Source organism: Sinocyclocheilus rhinocerous, unplaced genomic scaffold, assembly GCF_001515625.1.
Source record: "Sinocyclocheilus rhinocerous isolate Xijiao unplaced genomic scaffold, SAMN03320098_v1.1 scaffold2358, whole genome shotgun sequence".
Taxonomy (NCBI): Eukaryota; Metazoa; Chordata; class Actinopteri; order Cypriniformes; family Cyprinidae; genus Sinocyclocheilus; species Sinocyclocheilus rhinocerous.
The window spans coordinates 164790-185172 of NW_015627543.1; the positions used below are offsets into that span (position 1 = coordinate 164790).

General features: G+C 35.7%; 1 protein-coding gene across 1 annotated transcript in view; it reads right to left on the minus strand.

The window, feature by feature from the left end:
• LOC107730676 (collagen alpha-1(XXIV) chain) overlaps positions 1–20383 on the minus strand; it is a 119783-nt gene that overhangs the window by 63175 nt on the left and 36225 nt on the right. The window contains exons 6-15 of the mRNA XM_016541549.1: positions 19745–19798; positions 17223–17267; positions 14329–14382; positions 12947–12991; positions 11854–11907; positions 10393–10437; positions 8526–8579; positions 7130–7174; positions 735–788; positions 614–658 (exon numbers count right to left, since the gene is read on the minus strand). Of these exons, the coding sequence (XP_016397035.1) occupies positions 614–658; positions 735–788; positions 7130–7174; positions 8526–8579; positions 10393–10437; positions 11854–11907; positions 12947–12991; positions 14329–14382; positions 17223–17267; positions 19745–19798 (495 nt within the window). The remainder of the gene's footprint in view (positions 1–613; positions 659–734; positions 789–7129; positions 7175–8525; positions 8580–10392; positions 10438–11853; positions 11908–12946; positions 12992–14328; positions 14383–17222; positions 17268–19744; positions 19799–20383) is intronic.

The window sequence follows — 20383 nt, forward strand, 5'->3', positions numbered from 1 at the left end:
TATATATACATTTCAATTAGTTTTTATTTTAGTATTTTCCATTTTCATTTTAATTTCTGTAAGTTTCTGTAATTTCGTTGTGTGTTTTGGTCATTTTTATTAGTTATTGTTTTTATTTTTACACATACCTATATAGTTTTTTTTTATAATTACTTTTAGTTATTTTAGTACACCAAGTTAAGGGAAATGCTTGGAAACGACATAAAATAAAATAAAAAAAAATTCTTCATTTTATAAAATGTGCATTTTATTTATTTATTATATTATTATTTATTTATTCATTTATGCATTTTGTTTATTTTATTTCAAGCAACAAAAAATTGTTTTTTCAAGGTTTCAGTTATAGCTATAATATAGTTACAACATAACTGTGGACATATCTTTTATTTATCTACAGAACTAGTTTTGTAAGCTTTTAAAATCATCACAAATGTAGTAATTTGCCGTTTTTAAAAGATTTCACAAATGAACAGATCTTCTCAATAAAACTACTTTCAGAAGCCTATAAGGTAATGAGAAACAAAAATGAATTCAAGTTCATTAGTCCATTTCTGCAACACATTAATCTCATAAGTTCGCATGTTCGCTGCAATAATAGAAATATTTAAATCACCTTATCACCTTTCATTCCAGGAGGCCCCGCCCCTCCGGTCAGGCCCTGCCAATGAGAGAACAAGATCTTCAGTGTCCAGCCAATCAGGTGACAGAAACACTGAGGCGTGACGGGACGTTACCTGAGGTCCCACAATGCCAGGAAAGCCGCGGGGTCCCTCGGGCCCCGGATCACCCTGAGAGAAGAGACAGAGATGCAGTGTTTGGTGAATAATTCAGTGAATGACAGCTGTATGAGGACAGTCCCACCGTCCACCATCATGGCATCAGTCTGCAGTCCGTTTCTGGCTTTTTACAAACAGCATGTTAGAAACGCAGAGCCCTGAACACACTTTATCTGTGCTTGAGCTCTCACACGCACATTTACACAATCAACCCGCTTCCCACTGCGGTAAATGTACTTTTACAGTCACTCGCGGTCGGGACAGAAGATCAAGGGAAAGACTGAATAAATGTGATCTTGCAGGAGGAACATTTTTACTTTACGATCACATTCTACAGGTGATACTGTAAGCACTGTAAGCCATACAACTTCTAACAAAAGTATAATGTAGTGATTTTTAAATGTATTTAAATGGAATATTTAATTCATTTAAGTAATAATATTAATATTCATAATAATATATGAATGCATTTGCATGACATAGATTCCAAGGGAACACATTTACATGTAAAAAAGGATTTGTCAAACAAAGAAATAAATAAATGAAATTGTAGTGAAGAAAAAAAAATTAGTCTTGCTGTTTTTTTCTGTATAAATGTCAAAATATATTGCCATTATATTATATACATTTTATTAAATAATATTGAGCAACAGACATTCATAATAATAAAAAATGGCATTAATGCGCGATAAAATAATTGTCGGCGTTAATTAATTAATGCGTTAACGCGATAATAACGCGTTAACTTGCCCAGCCCTAGTATATACATTTATATACATTTTTGAAAATATATATTCTAGCACGGAAAATAACATTAAATATAAACATATCAGAAAAAAAAAACTATTCAAAACAATCAAAAACAACAAAAACACAGAAATATAAAGCAGGGAAATTTGAAACTTTTCAATTTGAAATACGTTTACTTATATAAATAAGTTACTTTATATGAACACTGAAAAATATCCGTCGCTGCTTTACATTTTTTTAAGTTGAATCAAATTGTCATTTTAACGAGTTATATCATAATGACATAAGTTGAATTTTGTTGAATTATTTTGATAAGTTAAAGTAACTAAAACACATGTTGCCATTACTTACTGATCATAATGCTGTAATATCTTTCTACAGTGTAACAATATATTTCCGGGTCATATCTGTATCTTCTAGTGTTTCTGTGAAAGCAGCAGTAATAGAGCCGGTGTTTCTCATTAAAGGGCCGTCAGACGTGAAGTCAGAAGCGCACTAATAAACCGCTCTCATGTCTGCACTGATTCATGGGAACCAGCCTCTTCTTTCACCTCAAACCTACAGGAAAAACACATCTCAGAGCCGGAGAGATGATGCTCTTCAGTCTTATCAGAGAATGTGAAGTAAATTAATGCACTAGAGGATCCAGACGGCTAACAAAGCCAGTAATGGCATCAGTATACCATGGTATTACCATAGTACATGTGCAAAATCATGGTAATGCCATGGGACTTTGTTTATTTAGCTTGTGAAGACATGTGGTTTGAAGGAAAGCCGCTCATCTGGAGCTGGTAGATGATTGGGAAAGACTCACAGATCACAAACAAATCACACACAGTCCATAAAAAAGCTCTTCTGTCCGCTGCGCGTGATAAAAACCACAGAAGAAAGAGAAGAAGAAGGTGAAATACGACTCATTTGCTATTCTAAAGCCTGCAGAAAACACATTGATCTGGGAATGTTCAAAACATTCCATGTACAGAATTCCCAACAGGGAATCATAATGTGACGAGGAGAAGATGAGATGCAAGTTAGTGGAAGAGTGTTAATATATCAGATTCTGGGATCTTTAGACAAGCGGCTTAACGTGTTAATAATCATTAAAAAGTTTGGGGTCGGAAGTCTCTTCTGCTCATTAAGGCTGCATTTATTTGATTAAAAATACAGCAAAAACAGTAATATTGTGAAATAGTTTTAGAATTTCAAATAGCTGTTTTCTATGTCAATATCTGTTAAAATATAATTTATTTCTGTAATGCGCAGCTGAATTTTCAGCATCATTACTCCAGTCTTCAGTGTCACATGATCTTCAGAAATCATTCTAATATGCTGATTTGCTGCTCGAGAAACATTGAAAAATGTTGAAAACAGTTGCGCTGCACAATATTATTGTGGAAACCGTGATGCATTTTGTTTTTCAGGATTCACAGATGAATAGAAAGTTCAAAAGAACAGCATTTATTTGAAATGGAACTCTTTTGTTACATTATAAATGTCTTTACTGTCACTTTTGATCACTTTAATGTGTCATTGATCAATAAAAGTATTCATTACTTTTTTCTAATATTAAATAAATAAATAACTGTAGCAGTTACCAACAATTTTTCAGTATTTACTTAAAGTAAAAGAAGAATGGGGGTAAATATGTTTAACTGTCATTAAAATTACTCCTCAAAATTGTTTAAAAGCCTGAAAAATTTTATTTTTAATGCATCTAACATTGAATAAATTCTTTCATGAATAAAAATTTCAAAAGAATTTATTTGAAATAGAACATTATATTATTGTATTATTGTAACATTATAAAGATACAAATTAAAATAAATAAAACTTTAACCCCCGGTACATGGTTCATAATTTATTTATATGTAAAAGTATATAAAAGTATGTAGATCTATTTTCCAAATATTCATATATTCTGACTGTACAACATGAAACATTTATATATTTATACATTTTATATACAATTATATTCTTTAATAATATTGATATATTTTCCAAATATTAATATATTTCTATTTAATGTTTTTTTTAACAAAGAAACAAGTTTTATCTCATTATCTAAATTTAGTCAGACCTCATGCAACTAAAAAGTGAATAAAAGAATGAATCTAAATAAAGAGTCAGAATATCAGCTGGGATGACAGAACAGATCAGAAACTCGACCGAGCCTCCGTTTCTCTATTATTGTCTCTATTTCATGTGCTTCCCATTTCAGTGAGTCTGACATATCAGAGCTAGAATCAACATGATCCTGTTCACCAGGGCATTTAACAGCATAAAAGCTGATTTTGCCAGCTCTTAAACACACATCAGGACCTCTCTGGTCATCAGCTGATCCGTCAGAGACAGAAACAGCAGTGAAAGCATCATGAGAAGGCTGCAACATCCCGCTCTAAATCTGACACCCTGACATCTCTGTCCAGCGCTTTATACGGCTCCGGGGGTTTCGTTTTAAAGCCGGAACGAGACGAGCAGACACTCCTCTACTGTTAGACACCGCTTACTGAACATCACAAACACGTGAATGGCTCCGCAGAGACTCAGAGAGCAGAGACTACAGGATCTGAACACATGCAACAGACTGAAACACACACAAATGAAGAAGTAAGAGTGGATTTAATATTTACAGTTAACACTGTAGTTACATAAAACTAAAGCTAAACCCATAAAAAAGTAGTTTTGATGATTGAAATAAAATAACTGTTAATTAAACTAAACTAAAATAACAGTTACTTTATTTCAGCTAGTTGCCAAGGCAATATTATTTCATTCTTTTTTAGTTTAACTAAAATAACTACAACTAAAACTTGAAAACAATTAATAAAAAATATATAAACATTTATAAAAAAAACTATAATAAAAATGACAAAAAACATACATTAAAATTAAATAAAAAAATAAAATATAAATACAAAAATAAAAACGAATTCAAAATATTGAATAAAAACTACGTAAGCTTGTTTCTGCCACAGGAAAAAAAATAAAATAAATAAAAGATAATTGCAACTTTTCATCTCACAGTTCTGGCTTTTTTTCTCAGAATTGTGAGATATAAACTCATATCATCACGCAATATCATGACTTTATAACCCTCAAGTGTGAGTTTATAAAAAAAAAAAAAAAATCATAAAAAATGACCTTGTTTATTTTTTATTCAGAAACAAGCTTCAATTAAAAAAAAAAAACCTACAGTATAATAGTATCTCAATGATGCGAAAATAATACTACTGTCACATGACTTGATTGTGATTTTGCTGGAGATATGATATGAAGATTGTGGTCGTGATGATTTTAATGCACCTTTAAGTTTCCAAAAGACTATTTCATTAGATTTGTTTTGTGCTTGAAAAAGTTTCAACTGGTTTGCTGCCGTTCCAAACGTTTTTTTTATTTTATTTTATTGACACGTATATAATGTGCTTTTCTCATACCAAAAGCACTGAAAGAAATACACAGTAAATAAACACAGTAAATGAATGAATGAATAAATAACATATGTAAAATATCTTAAAAAATGTTTTTCAATATAAAACAGCTTTTGCAGTTTTTTACTTGTCATCACAATATTTGATTCGGTGCATGAAGTAAAATCACCTGCAAATAAGCAGTTTCATTTATTATTATTAATAATCTGGATAAACTATTCTTCTGACAAGTAATATAGTTTGCACATGAATATAAATCAGATTCATTGTTGGGTTTTTCGCTGGTTTTCAGCAGCTTGTTCTGCTACTGTACAGAGTTGAGTCCCGCCAGCAGCTCCTGCCAAGAGGATATTAATAATGCTCAACACGTCAGTGGCAGAGATCTGCTGAGAAAATGCTGCTTTTGGCCAAAACCTCCTCTTGCAGAAGAGATGAAAGAGCCGGGATCACAGTCACTCAACATCACTTCAGCATGAAGTTCCCCAAGCACATCACCGTACTCACAGCCAGTCTTATTTTTGCATAGATATACAGATCATTTTTATTTTTTATTTTTATTTTAGCTTTAGTTAATTTCGCATATCAAGGCCAAAATTAAAGGTGCATGAAAATCATCACAATCGTCGCATTATATCTCCAGCAAAATCATCATCAATATTTGACAAGTCAAATATAAGTAGTATCACAGTATTATTAATAGCATTATTTTAATAAAATTGAGATCTGTTTTTGAGTTATCTGTAGTAATTTCACCATTTTTATTAAAGGGGTCATATGACTTTGCTAAAAATAACATTATGTTGTGTATTTGGTGCAATGCAATGTGTTTATGCGGTTTAAAGTTTAAAAAACGTTATTTTTCACATAATGTACATTATTGTTGCTCCTCTATGCCCCGCGATGAGACAACATCAATAAAACCCATTACAAACGAGGCATTTGTTGCATCCAGTGGGGACATAATTACTCATTATAATGACTTATACTGTCTTTTTACGCGTTGCGTATCGCGCCGCATAAACATAAAACCATGTCTGCATTTGTGATCGGAGAAATGACAAACAACAAGCGCTACTCTACACTGCTCAAAACTCGCGTTTGAATCGTCAGTGGCAAATTCTTTAAATATAAAAAACGTACTTACAGGCTGTGAGTCAGAAGCGCCAGACTGTCCTTGCAAAGTTTATAGAAACAGCCTTTGTGCACAGACGCATTATAGGCTAACGTTACTCTGCAGGTTCAGGAAACAGTCCTCCATAAAATGCGCTGCACACATCTGAATATTTGGGTTGAACTGTTCTGGAACAGTGTTGTAAGTTCAACTTAACCACTACTTTCTAGTTGTGTCCTCTTTTGGAAGGCCAAACAAAGTAGTTTCGCTTTCACAACGAAGCACACAGCATCTTCACGATTATATATAAAATTTATTTTTTATTTCAGTTTAAGTTATTTTAGTACTTCAAGCTAAACTAAATGAAAATGAGAAATGTCTTGGAAACCAGCTAAAATAAAATAAATGTTTTTATTTTTTTTTTTGTGATTGTGATTATGATTCTGCATTATTACTGTGGTATGCAACTGCAATCGCACGTTCTGGACTTGGCAAATGTCTATTGTCCATCTATGTATGAAATTATTGGGAGAGGCGCTATATAAATTAAACTTGTTATTATTAAAAAAAACCTGCGCCATTGACTTTAGACCAGGTTTTAGTTGGTCAATGGACCAGTCTATTTCAGTTACCTCAAACAATGCAACAATGCACCTGAACACACCTCGTTTTCAGACCATCATGCCCATAGACGCACAAATGGGTGCAAATACATTTGCTATTTAAACAACGTGCCGCAGGATGTGAAAATGATAACTGCGTAGGGCTGAAACTGGCAAAAAAGCATTTGCATTGTGCCAGGTGTATGATAGGGCCCCATAAGTAACAAAACATTTTTTATGGTTTTGTTTTTAATTTTATTAACCCCGAGTGACACAGTATTTTTGGATCTGATAATGCTTTTGATCCATACTGAAAGATATCTGCGCAGATACTGGTGCGCTCGTTCAAAACAGTTGCGTTCAATCCTTCGCTGGCTGTGCTGATGTGTTTTATGCAGTAATATCTGCACAGTGAAGCTGATTTACCCTTCTCTGTTGATACATGTGTGTGTAAGGACTCACTCTCAGGCCTGGGAATCCACTGCTGCCGGTTCCTCCGACAGGCCCCTGAAACACACCAAACACAAGAGACTCAATCCCACAATGCATTCATGAGGAACAGGTCTGATGATTTGTCTGCATGTAGGAGTATTTTCAAACATCTTTAAACTGTCTTGAACTGAAGACATCAAAGATCTCTACAGCTGTTAGGAGTTTCAGGTTTTTGATACATTGTACTATTATCAGAAACAATGTATTATTTATTTATTTTTTATTTTGGACATTGTATTATTATCAGAGACCCTACTAATTGACGTCTTGACAGATAAATGACACACAGACATTTACATAATCCAGAAAGATCTTCTTAAATTCAATTTGATGTCCTATTGATAGTCACAATGGATGCATTGATGACTTTTATGTTGGAAGAAAATTGGCCTCCTTTAGGAGTGGTTCAGATTTGATCCAAATTTTTAATTCATTAGTGCTTTGATACACTGCTGTTAAATATTACTACAATTTAAAACAGCTGTTTTCTGTGTGAATATCTGTTAAAATGTTTAAAATGTTATAAATGTAATTTATTCCTGTGATGCGCAGCTGAATTTTCAGCATCATTACTCCAGTCTTCAGTGTCACATGATCTTCAGAAATCATTCTAATATGCTGATTTGCTGCTCAAGAAACATTTCTGATTATTATCAATGTTGAAAACAGTTGTGCTGCACAATATTTTTGTGGAAACTGTGATACATTTGATTTTTCAGGATTCACAGATGAACAGAAAGTTCAAAAGAACAGCATTTATTTGAAATGGGAATCTTTTGTAACATGGCTTTACTGTCACTTTTGATCAATTGAATGCATCCTTGCTGAATAAAAGTATTAATTATTATTATTGAATCTAATTTAATTCATATTATTTAGTCTTATTTAATCTTGCCAAACTTTTGAACGGAAGTGTACTGAATATATACATTATACATAATTATTGTAAACCATAGACTTGTACAACTGTGGTCAACCAATATGACTTTTTAATAGCTGACACTGATATCAGTATACCCACAGACTATCTACCTAATACTAATACTACTAATAATAACTATTATTATTATATGATTTAATTCTAAAAAATAAAATGTACATACAATTTCTGAAACTTAATGTTAAATATTTATTTATACAATTGTTGTTGTAGTATTAATACATAATTATTAGACATAATTTTAATACATTAATTCATATACATAAAATAATACCTTTGTACTGTCCAAAAACAGTGCATGGTATACTTTGGTTTTCGCTGAATGAAATTATGAATATAGATCTATTGTCCCAATCTGTAGCGAAGGCCCAGTAAATCTGAAATGAATGCATCTTAACTCTATATAACTGTGTTTATGTGATGTACCTCGTTTCCGTCCGGTCCGGGCGGCCCTCGCTCACCCGCATCTCCAACAACACCCTGCAAAAACACTGCGTCAGTCTCATTTCCATGAGGCCAGATCACACATCACGATTCGTCTGGCTGTGAATCTGATCTCGTACAGTAGTTTATTTCATGTCTTTATACAGGTATCCTGATCAGTGCATGTTACTGTAAATGGCAGCGGTTTGCAGTTCAGGAGAGCGTCTGCATGCTTGCTTGTGTCTTTGAGAGCCCAGGGGCCTCTGAACGTCTTCCAGCAAGCTTTCATCCGCGCTGGAGATGCCTGTGATTAATCATTCTGCTGCAGACGGCGGGCGGGAGCCCAGCTGGCACACCGGCACCGTTCCAGGCTTTCTCAGGACCAACACTTCCCAAAACTACACCAACATGAGCTGCTCTCCAGAGTTTAGAGAAGCTGAGAGTGACTTTCTGAGAATCTCTGAGAATCTGATCAATCGAGGAATGATTGATCAAATGTCTGAAGACTCCTGGTTAAAAACCAAAGACTTGTACAACTGTGCTCGACCAATTTGACTTTTTAATGGCTGATGCTGATACCAATATCTATAGACTATCTATAGGATTATATAATAATAATAATAATAATAATAATAATAATAATAGTTATTATTATTATTGATGTTGTTTAATAATATTTTTTTATTTTTTTATTTTATGGTAGAGTATTATTATTATATAATTTAATGGTGGAAAATAACATGTATTTGTAACATGTACTTGCTGAACCTAAATGTTAAATATTTATAAATTAAATCATTACAAATAATTAATTAATATTTAAAGAGATGTATTATTATTATTATTATTATTGTTATATTAACAGAAGTTAAATATTGAAGATTAAATTATTATTATTATTTGTGAGTGCGCATCAGTTTCACTTTCGTTTTTACTCGCTCCGTGTCCAATAAAGCAATCCATGTACTCCGTTTTTCTTGTTCAATATACTGCTTTAATCTTGACTAAAAGTTTTTGATTAAAAATAAAATTAAAGAAACAAAATATAATCTTACATCTTAAATATCACGGATGCGGTAAAGAAAACTGTGTGACTCCGCTGTATTCCAAAGAACGCACTGCCGCCTGACTTAACAGACGCGATTCTTAAAGAGCCAGTACACAATTTCAACATAGTACACATTTTCAATGTAAAATACAGAATATTTGTCTAAATTGTACACGTGAATAAAGTAAGTTTACAAGTGCAAACAATCCAAACCAAAATATTCAAAGCTGAAATGCACCACATAATATAACATTGGTTACTGAATCTGAACAAAAATAGGCTCCTACATTATTATTATTATTACTAACCCTTATTATTAAATGATTTTATGGTGAAAATAAGATGTACATAAAATCTAAATGAACATCTATTTCACATAATATTTATTCAACATTCACAAGATTAAAAATTTAAAACAGAAAATGCACTATTGCTGATAATCGTAAAGTACTGGCACATGCTAATCATAAAATATCCTGGTTCATCACTATTGTACAATAACTTACAGATTCTGACATGTATGTATACATTATATATATATACATACATACATTTTTACCACATGCACATCAGTCAGAATGACCCTCACAACCCCTTTAAGAAGTGTAGCAATGTTTCTGTACTAATGTAGACTTTTATACATTGCATAACATCTTCCACCAGGATAATGCTGTCGCCTTTACAGCTGGACGGCAGATGACAAGAAAATTGTTCATTTTCTTGCGTTTTCTTCACCCACAAGTAACTACATCTGTTAAAAATATGCATCACTCATTTGCATAATATCCCCTGAAGACAGCTTAAGAATGAGAGAGCGTTTACCTGTCTTCCTTTGGGACCCTTGATTCCCACAGGACCCGGAATTCCCTGGAACACATCAAGACGATAGCGGTTACCAAACGATCCGATCTGACACACATTGATCACACTGAGCCGGGGGGCGTCATCAATCTCGACGCTGTTGTCTTGTGTGTTTTCCAGCTCATGTCATTCATTTGGGAATTTAAGTCTGTCAAATCGCACCAACTCTCAACACAATGTTCGGGCCTTAACAGCCCATGTGTGTTAGTCAGTCTAACATGTCCAGACGAAACCGCCATTATGCTGATATTAAAAGAATACTGATGGATATAAACAGCATCTGTGACCTGTGATCATTATGACTCATCCGTCATTATGTAAAATGAGTGAAACATGCTTTTACAGTAAGACATTTACAATGGAAGTCTAAGGGGCAAGTGTACAGGAGCAGAAATATACAGAATTATTCAGTGAAAATGTTTTCAATTTGAGCCATTAAATGTTTACAACATCCTTTTGTGGTAGAACTAGTTTTCTAGAATGAATAAAATTTAAATTTAAAAAATGTAAATGAAAAAATATTAACTTATTTTAGTTAACTAAAACTATTAAAATAATTTCTGTTAATTTAAATAAATAATGAAATATACTGTAAATATTAGATTAAAAACTTTTTATTGAAAATGAAATTTCTTTTTTTTTCTATTATTATTATTGTTATTATTATTATTATTATTATTATTATCATTATTATTAAAACCTATTTCAGTTAGTTGCCAGGGCAATATTTGTAGTTTTCATTTAGTTTAAGTATTAAAGCTATAAATAAATAAATAAATAAATATTTACAAAATAATACAAATGAAAAAAGCACAGATTAAAATTAAAATGACTAAATATAAAATTAAAATTAAACTGATAATTCAATATATTAAAAATAGAACTGTAGCTCAAACAGTAAAGCATGACGCTTGTAACGCCACAAACATGGGTTTGATTTGCATGGAATGCGTGAACATGGAAAACTTCAATGCAATGCAAGCTGATTTGGATAAAAGTGTCAAATGCATAAATGTAAATGTAATTTCTGAGAGTGAAGTTTGCTGCATGTACTAAACCCCATTACAGATACCACTGATACCAAGCTAAACTGACCAGGTTAATCGTGTTTTGTCTGATCCTGACATGAGACAGAGTTGGTAAATGATCACACCTGTTTCATGTTAATATGAAATATTTCATCTAGTTGCAAATTTTAGCCACTTAATCACATTGCTGCATGCTGGCCTAATTGATATCAATTCTAAGTGCATTAGTGTAAACACGCTTCTGTGATTGTACAAATTGATAGATGATTCAAAATGACTTTCTGTAGCAATCGACAGCATGTTACTTTGCTTCAATTCATGCTAATGGCATCTGCTTGCATGGTATATGCATTAATGTTAAAATTATGATATATAATTATGCATTTGAACTCACTCTCTCTCCCTCCAGTCCTGGCGCTCCTGCAACTCCTGGAGGTCCGATGAAGCCCTGATACAGAAAAACAAACACGCGTCACCAATAGATCAAAACTACATACAGTACACTTTTTGAACTCCTCCTTCTACATCTTTCATCAGATTGTCCCCTAAATTTGGTCAGATAATCCTGATACCATGCTGGTCAAAAGTTGTGCTCTGATGTACCATTTGCATATAATGCACTAAGAAATGCAATGACAACGAACAAACGGCAAGGCCATATCTTTGAAATGCTTTGGCTTATTGGAACAAAAATTGGTGCAAGTCATCGCCTCCGTGCCCTGATGATACTAGAGCATTTTAGAGACAGCGCCACCTACTGGACAAGAAAAACTGAATTTTTAATAAGCCATGAGCCTTAAATCTCCACCTCCACTATGACTGAACAAATCTACTTACAATATTTATACCATTGGTTTGTTTGGCGACATGACATAGCAGCTTGCTGTATTTTGATTTCAAAATTACTTGCTGAAAACTTGAGTGATCTTATTTTCTCACCAGATTTATAACCTTGAACTATAAGATACAGGCTCATTTATCATCCTCATTTCATCAGTCACGTTTCAAAACTGTATATTGCTCTTAATCACAGTAATTTACAAGTAATGTACACACAATGCAGCTTACATCCTTCAATAATACACAGAACAATATGATCATGTCAGCATCAGGTTATGATAACCTCGTTTTTTCCACGTTTAACGCACTGGACACAAATCATTCAGAGCAGCGTGTGAGCGATTGGCCGGTGTTTTTGTTTGCTGTAGGTGGACGGAGCACTATATGTGCTGTTCTTCTTTCTTGTTAAGTGAGATCACATGTACTATCGGCCAAAGATGAAAGAAACAGCCCTCCTCCCTTCTCTGCACATTCCTGTGCCGCGGCACACTGCCAGATGTTGAAAGCAGTTTCTGAAACAAGCAACATCTCTTGAGATGCAGTAGTCAGATCTTGACTTCATGCAGCTCACTGATTCTTGAGCACTGGGACACAACAGGCTAGAGGACTGCAATAATAAAAGATTTTGAGACGACTGCTGTACGTACATTGACACCTTTAGGTCCAGGGTTTCCCTCCGGTCCTGCCAAACCCTGCAAGACAACATTATACACATTCACATATAAGACAAATACACACATCTTGAAACCTGCCAAAAACATGTCAAGGTAGTTGACCCCCCCAGAGGTTTTTCTGAGATTCATGTTTATATGATGTATCTTACTCTTATAACACTGTTGATAAAGTAGATTTCTGCAAAAAAATAGAATGCAAATGTGACAAATGCTTGGAGTAACACTTTAGACTTTATGTTTAAAATTCTTATAAAATAACTGTGAACATTCACTAAAGCAAAACTAGAATTAGATTGTGCTGGAGATGAATGGAATACTGCCTTTCTAAAGATACTAAAAATGCTGTATATACACTATGAACAATATGCAAATACAGAGCACACTGCACAGAATAATGTATCCCACAATGCAATGCACTCAACCACCCATTTCATGTGTGATGAATGAACTGCGATATCATCCGTGATTCTCTTTTTTGACTCTTTACATGATCAAACTGTCAAGAATTAAGAAACTTTTACAGCAAACTGCATCCCATCCCATCAATTTGGAGATTTTTTACTTTCATAACATGTCTTCTTTCAGACTAGTGGAAAGAAAACATCTAAAACACAAGTGTTTATGTTATTGCGCTTTATCTATTTGCGTCTGTAGATTTCAATTACAAATCATACCTTCAAAAGTTTTTTCCCCACTTCAGCAGCACTTACTGTACATTCACCAAACTTAGCAGTTTTATTCCTATGTATATTCTGAAGGTTTTTACTGAGGAGCTTGTTCATATATCATTTACACTGATTTGTATAACATTTTATTCCTAAAAACATGGTGAAAATGTATATTTTCTGGCTGTTGACATTATTTTCTGATTTATGGATTGATAAAAAGAGATATTCATAATCCCCTCTATAAAAAACCCTTAACTCCAATGTCAACAAAATCAAACAAGAATGTTGAATCTGGCTTTATCCAATGTTCAGATTTATCTTCTGGAAATGTATGCAAATTAGTGCATAACATATCAGAAAACTTAGTACAAAACAATTGTCTTAATGTACTGTGATTGATCAGCTGGGGAAGTGTGGTGATATCTATTAGTTTCAATTTTTACCCTATTCACCTTGCCTTTAAATGTTTATGCAGTGTTAATCGTTGCATATTGTGTATTATTTCACATACTACTTTTAAAAATACTTGGCAACATACAGTATACTGCACAGTACATTCTAAACAGCTGCCTGATATTAAATTTCAATTTAGAATCAAGTTTAATATTTCAAATTTAGGATCAAGATGAAGTAACACATTATCAAAAAGCCTTTTCTGTTGTTCTTAGTGGATATTGGTCACTGCACCTGCCTGCCAGGGTAACCTGCCGCCCCAGATACGCCCGGCAATCCCGGCAAACCCTGAGGAGAAAAGAAAGAAAAACGTGAATGAGAGATGAGAGCGGCTGCCAGCGGACGAATAGAGACGCTATTGTTCCCTGTGGCATCTCTCTCTCAAAGCATCCACGGGCCAGAGCCGCTCTCCGCGGCCTGACCCTGGCTGAAGTCCAGACGGCGGCTCCTCTCCGCTGCACGACTCCAGCGCGGATCATCTTTGCATCAGATGACTGCATATAAAGACTGCGCTTTGTGACTGAATGAAACTTTCCATGTATTGAGTTCCAAACCTTCCGGACTCAGTTATTGAGGAGGTACAAAGGTACAACTCATAGATCTGTTTAATGCCATGTCAAACATGTAGGCAGGGATGGAAAGAGAATTAAAGCCGATTGTATGGGCAAAATATGTGCAACAGGATGGCTGCTATGTGAAAGGGAGATTAAATATAATGCAAAAACCTAACTTCAGGATGTTTGAAATTGATTTTCAGCTCCATCTATTGAGGACAATCTGATAGATGTTGACAAAAAATATGCATTTTGCATTTCATACATGCCCTACATTAAAAAAGGGACATCACTGTGATAAAAGATGTATCTGAATTATAAAAGAATCTATCTGAAGTATTGCTTTATTGCTTACAGGATCACTATTATACAGAAAACTGTCAAAGAATCTGCATAGTTCATTTAAAGGGGTCATATGATGCTATTTCAATTTTTCCTTTCTCTTTGGAGTGTTACAAGCTCTTGGTGCATAAAGAAGATCTGTAAAGTTGCAAAGACTAAAGTCTCAAATCCAAAGAGATATTCTTTATAAAAGTTAAGAGTCAGCCACGCCTACCTAAAACGGCTCGTTCTAACACGCCCCCACATATCTACGTCACTATGTGGGAAGATTTGCATAACACCGCCCAAATGTTAGCTAGTGTTACACTAGTAATAATTCATGCAACGCTTGTTACTTAAAAATAGCTACTTAAGGTAATAAAGAATATTTGTTGAGTCCAATTTACGTCCAATTTACCGGTATGATTAGCAGTAATAATAGTGATACTTCACTAAGCAAACATGACTAGTTAAATATGGCTTGGGATCTGACAAACTACAGCCTCAAAGCAGCTTCACAGACACTAACTGATTGAAGCAGTAGTTGAAAATATCAATGTGTGGACCTCTCAAACAGACCGACATCCACCTGAGATGCGTTTCATCCGCTCACCTGTTCTCCGGGCAGACCTGCTGGTCCTGGATAGCCTTTGGGACCCTGCAGGTGAAAAAAAAAATGAAAGCAGATTACAACCTTTTACAGAACACAAAACAAAGAATTTTCTCATTTCCCTACAATGTTAAGAACAAGGAGAAACAGACAGACTTGTACTTGACGTTCTATCTTTTCCACATTTCTGGGGATTTTGTTGCCTAAAGTCCCAGTGGCCTCAGATAAGACTAATAGCCCGTAAGAATTTCCCCAGAACTGTCAAAACCCTTTAAAGCTTTCCCCGTCTGACAGCTCCAGCTAGAGCCCATGAAAGAAAGACAAGTCACGACAGTGAGACGGGGAGGGGAGGTCAGAAAACCTCACCTCGAAACTTTTCTTGTGTGCTGGAACCGATCGGTGCCAAATTTACTGAAGCACAACAATGCAATCCTACAGTCAGTTGTGCAAATATATCTTTGAGTTGAATATTTTGATATTCAGATGCCTGATTTGATAGAGGTTCTCACATCTGTTTGCGAGCAGGTGGCGCTGTGTGTTGGACCGAGCGGAGAGGCTCAAGTGTGGGCAATCCTCTGATTTGGAAAATTCCAGACCTTCTGACGACGCATCAGAGGTCACTGTGATTTACGCCTGACCTGGTCTGGACCTGCAGGACTATTTCTGCTCAAGCTCTTTAAACATTTTACTGCAAAAGCTGAGTGCTCCAGATACTAATGACCTATAAAAACAGCATTTAAACGGATCGCTTCAGTTTAGCACGCTCAAGATCAAAGACTCCGGCATTCGGCAGGAGCGAGGTGAGGTGGTTCAACAAGAAATGAAGGTCAAGACAATTACATCAATTCTACTATGGACTTTTCGCAATCAACTCCTGTTCTCGTTACCTCATTGAGTATTCAAGATGCACTGTATTCAAGATACTCACTCTGCACTGGCTTCCTGTTGATTTTAGAGTCCAATATAAAGTTTTGATAATGGTTTTTAAAGGTTTGCATGGCCTTGCTCCAGAGTACATTTCATGTCTGTTACAGCAGCACTGTGTTGCTAGGCCTCTAAGATCATCACAGAGTTTGCTTTTACATGTTCCCAGATCACGGTTGAAAACCAAAGGTGATCGAGCCTTCTCTGTGGCAGCCCCACGTCTTTGGAATAGTCTCCCATGTGACTCATTAGACTGTTTTAAATCAATGTTCAAAACACACCTTTACTCTGTGGCATACAGTTGCCCCTAGCTTTTGGGACACTGAGCAGTGATGGATATTGTGTGTATTGTGTTTGTTTGAGTAATTTTTAGACATGTAAAGCACTTTGGTCAACTGGTGTTGTTTTAAATGTGCTATATAAATAAATGTTGATTGATTGATTGATTGAATGAGATTTTTCGCTGGTTGCATCAAAGGCTTTACTGCTGTATAAGCCTTGTTTATGACGATTCCACTCGCAATGATCTCATTAACTTTATTTACGTCATCTAAGGACAAAACAATTGCGCTGTTCATTCAGCGCCCTTGGGATCTGACAAACTACAGCCTCAAAGCAGCTTCATGGACACTAATTGATTGAAGCAGTAGTTGAAAATATCAATGTGTGGACCTCACAAACAGACCGACATCCACCTGAGATGCGTTTCATCCGCTCACCTGTTCTCCGGGCAGACCTGCTGGTCCTGGATAGCCTTTGGGACCCTGCAGGTGAAAAAAAAAATGAAAGCAGATTACAACCTTTTACAGAACACAAAACAAAGAATTTTCTCATTTCCCTACAATGTTAAGAACAAGGAGAAACAGACAGACTTGTACTTGACGTTCTATCTTTTCCACATTTCTGGGGATTTTGTTGCCTAAAGTCCCAGTGGCCTCAGATAAGACTAATAGCCCGTAAGAATTTCCCCAGAACTGTCAAAACCCTTTAAAGCTTTCCCCGTCTGACAGCTCCAGCTAGAGCCCATGAAAGAAAGACAAGTCACGACAGTGAGACGGGGAGGGGAGGTCAGAAAACCTCACCTCGAAACTTTTCTTGTGTGCTGGAACCGATCGGTGCCAAATTTACTGAAGCACAACAATGCAATCCTACAGTCAGTTGTGCAAATATATCTTTGAGTTGAATATTTTGATATTCAGATGCCTGATTTGATAGAGGTTCTCACATCTGTTTGCGAGCAGGTGGCGCTGTGTGTTGGACCGAGCGGAGAGGCTCAAGTGTGGGCAATCCTCTGATTTGGAAAATTCCAGACCTTCTGACGACGCATCAGAGGTCACTGTGATTTACGCCTGACCTGGTCTGGACCTGCAGGACTATTTCTGCTCAAGCTCTTTAAACATTTTACTGCAAAAGCTGAGTGCTCCAGATACTAATGACCTATAAAAACAGCATTTAAACGGATCGCTTCAGTTTAGCACGCTCAAGATCAAAGACTCCGGCATTCGGCAGGAGCGAGGTGAGGTGGTTCAACAAGAAATGAAGGTCAAGACAATTACATCAATTCTACTATGGACTTTTCGCAATCAACTCCTGTTCTCGTTACCTCATTGAGTATTCAAGATGCACTGTATTCAAGATACTCACTCTGCACTGGCTTCCTGTTGATTTTAGAGTCCAATATAAAGTTTTGATAATGGTTTTTAAAGGTTTGCATGGCCTTGCTCCAGAGTACATTTCATGTCTGTTACAGCAGCACTGTGTTGCTAGACCTCTAAGATCATCACAGAGTTTGCTTTTACATGTTCCCAGATCACGGTTGAAAACCAAAGGTGATCGAGACTTTTCTGTGGTAGCCCCACGTCTTTGGAATAGTCTCCCATGTGACTCATTAGACTGTTTTAAATCAATGTTCAAAACACACCTTTACTCTGTGGCATACAGTTGCCCCTAGCTTTTGGGACATTGATCAGTGATGGATATTGTTGTGCATTGTGTTTGTTTGAGTAATTTTTAGACATGTAAAGCACTTTGGTCAACTGGTGTTGTTTTAAATGTGCTATATAAATAAATGTTAATTGATTGATTGAGTATCTTGTTTCACTCTGCAAATGTCACATTATAGAAGTAAAATCGATTGTTTTCACCTATGCAAGTAAACGAAATGTTGTGCAAGAAATGACTTTTAGGATTGATATCTCAGCCCACAGCTCAGATGGGTTGATAAAGCAAGAAACTTTCTTAATGAAACCTGGACGAACTTGATTTGGTCAGCTTATAAGTCTTTGGAGGCCATTTGTCTTTGGAGGCAAATCAATGACTTCTGTCATGACTTGATCTATTCTATCAACGGTTCTGGGTTCACCTCCAGATCCCTGTGGTTTTCCCACTCTCAGATGAATCAGGCCAGGATCCACAAACCTAACCATACAGATCTGCTTTTTATCACTTCCCGGGTTGTGACAACTGACCTTTCAAAACCAACTAAAAAAAGCCCCCACGCAATAGAAAAGAGCTCTTTCCAAAAAGGCCTCCATTTCCAAAGAAAACTCCACTTGGAGAACATTAATATTTTCTGAGAGTTGAGCCACACAAAAACAGTCTCAACTGTGCTCTTGGGATTGCAAGTGAAAATCCAATTACAATTGGCCACTGTTAGCAAAACGAGCTCTGGCCAACACGTTCTAGTCAAAACTGAAAGGACTTTACAAGGCCTTTGGTTCTCTTCACCTCACAAACCAAACAAGTGCTACTGAATATCCCTCATGATATCTCCCAACAAACTACCCTCACAAACTCAAGTCATAGACCTTGAATATCGCAAAAACACATTCTCTAGCTGAGTTACGTGAGTGAAGACTTGCGCCAGTTGCGCTTTTGAAGATGCAACATGGGACTGTTCATGTCACCCTGTAGAGTGCCTTTCCTCTAAAAGACGACCCTTGACCTCTGGGGGGTCTCATGTTCTAACGGGGGGCTCCCAGGTGATGGCGACTCCCAGAGCAAAGCTTCGTCTTGAGAAGTGTGAACAGACCTTCGCCTGCCCCAAAAACACCACACGGGGTCTTTATTCAGGTCTGTAACCCAATCCAGCCGCTGCTCAGAGGGGCCTTGCCGCCGCGGTGGCGGTAACAGATACTGTGTAACACTGTGGAGAATGAAACACTACATCTCACCAATACAAACAGCCCATAATTCAGCCGAAACGGGCTCTCCGGCAGTACGGTGGGAGAGAAGGACTTACCTTTGAACCTGCTTCACCTTTAGGACCCTGTGGACCCAGCCGTCCTCTTTCACCCTGAAATAATAAAAGAGAAGATACTCAGTGTTGTCCTTCATCACCTGAGGGTCATACCTGGATGATGAAAACAGCAGCAATTCTGCCATTACTTACTCTTCGCCCTCACATTTCAAAGCTTTTCTTTCAGGGAAATCAAACAAACACCCATATTTTGTATAATTTAGTAATGCGAGATTTTTGCCGATATCCGATATGCCGATATTTTTCAAATCATTTTGGCCGATAACCGTTGCCGATACCGATATATATTCCCTTTTTAAACATTATTCAAGTTCTTTTTTAATGAGACTACATTGAAAGCTTTGAAAATAACTATTATAATATCAATCTCTGCTGTTTTTTTTTTTTACTTTTTCTTTCAGTTGCAGTTGAAACCTCAACATTTTATTTGTAGATTTAATATTAATAGATGATCTAAAGCAAAAAAATAAATAAAAATTAGAGCTCCTTGTATTTGAGTTTTCATAATCCCTTTGAAAAAAATATATTAAATATTAATGTATAAAACTGTATATATTAAATCATTTAATTTACAAGTGTCATGTTTGTGATTTTTATTCATGTAAGCTATAGCTTCTGACC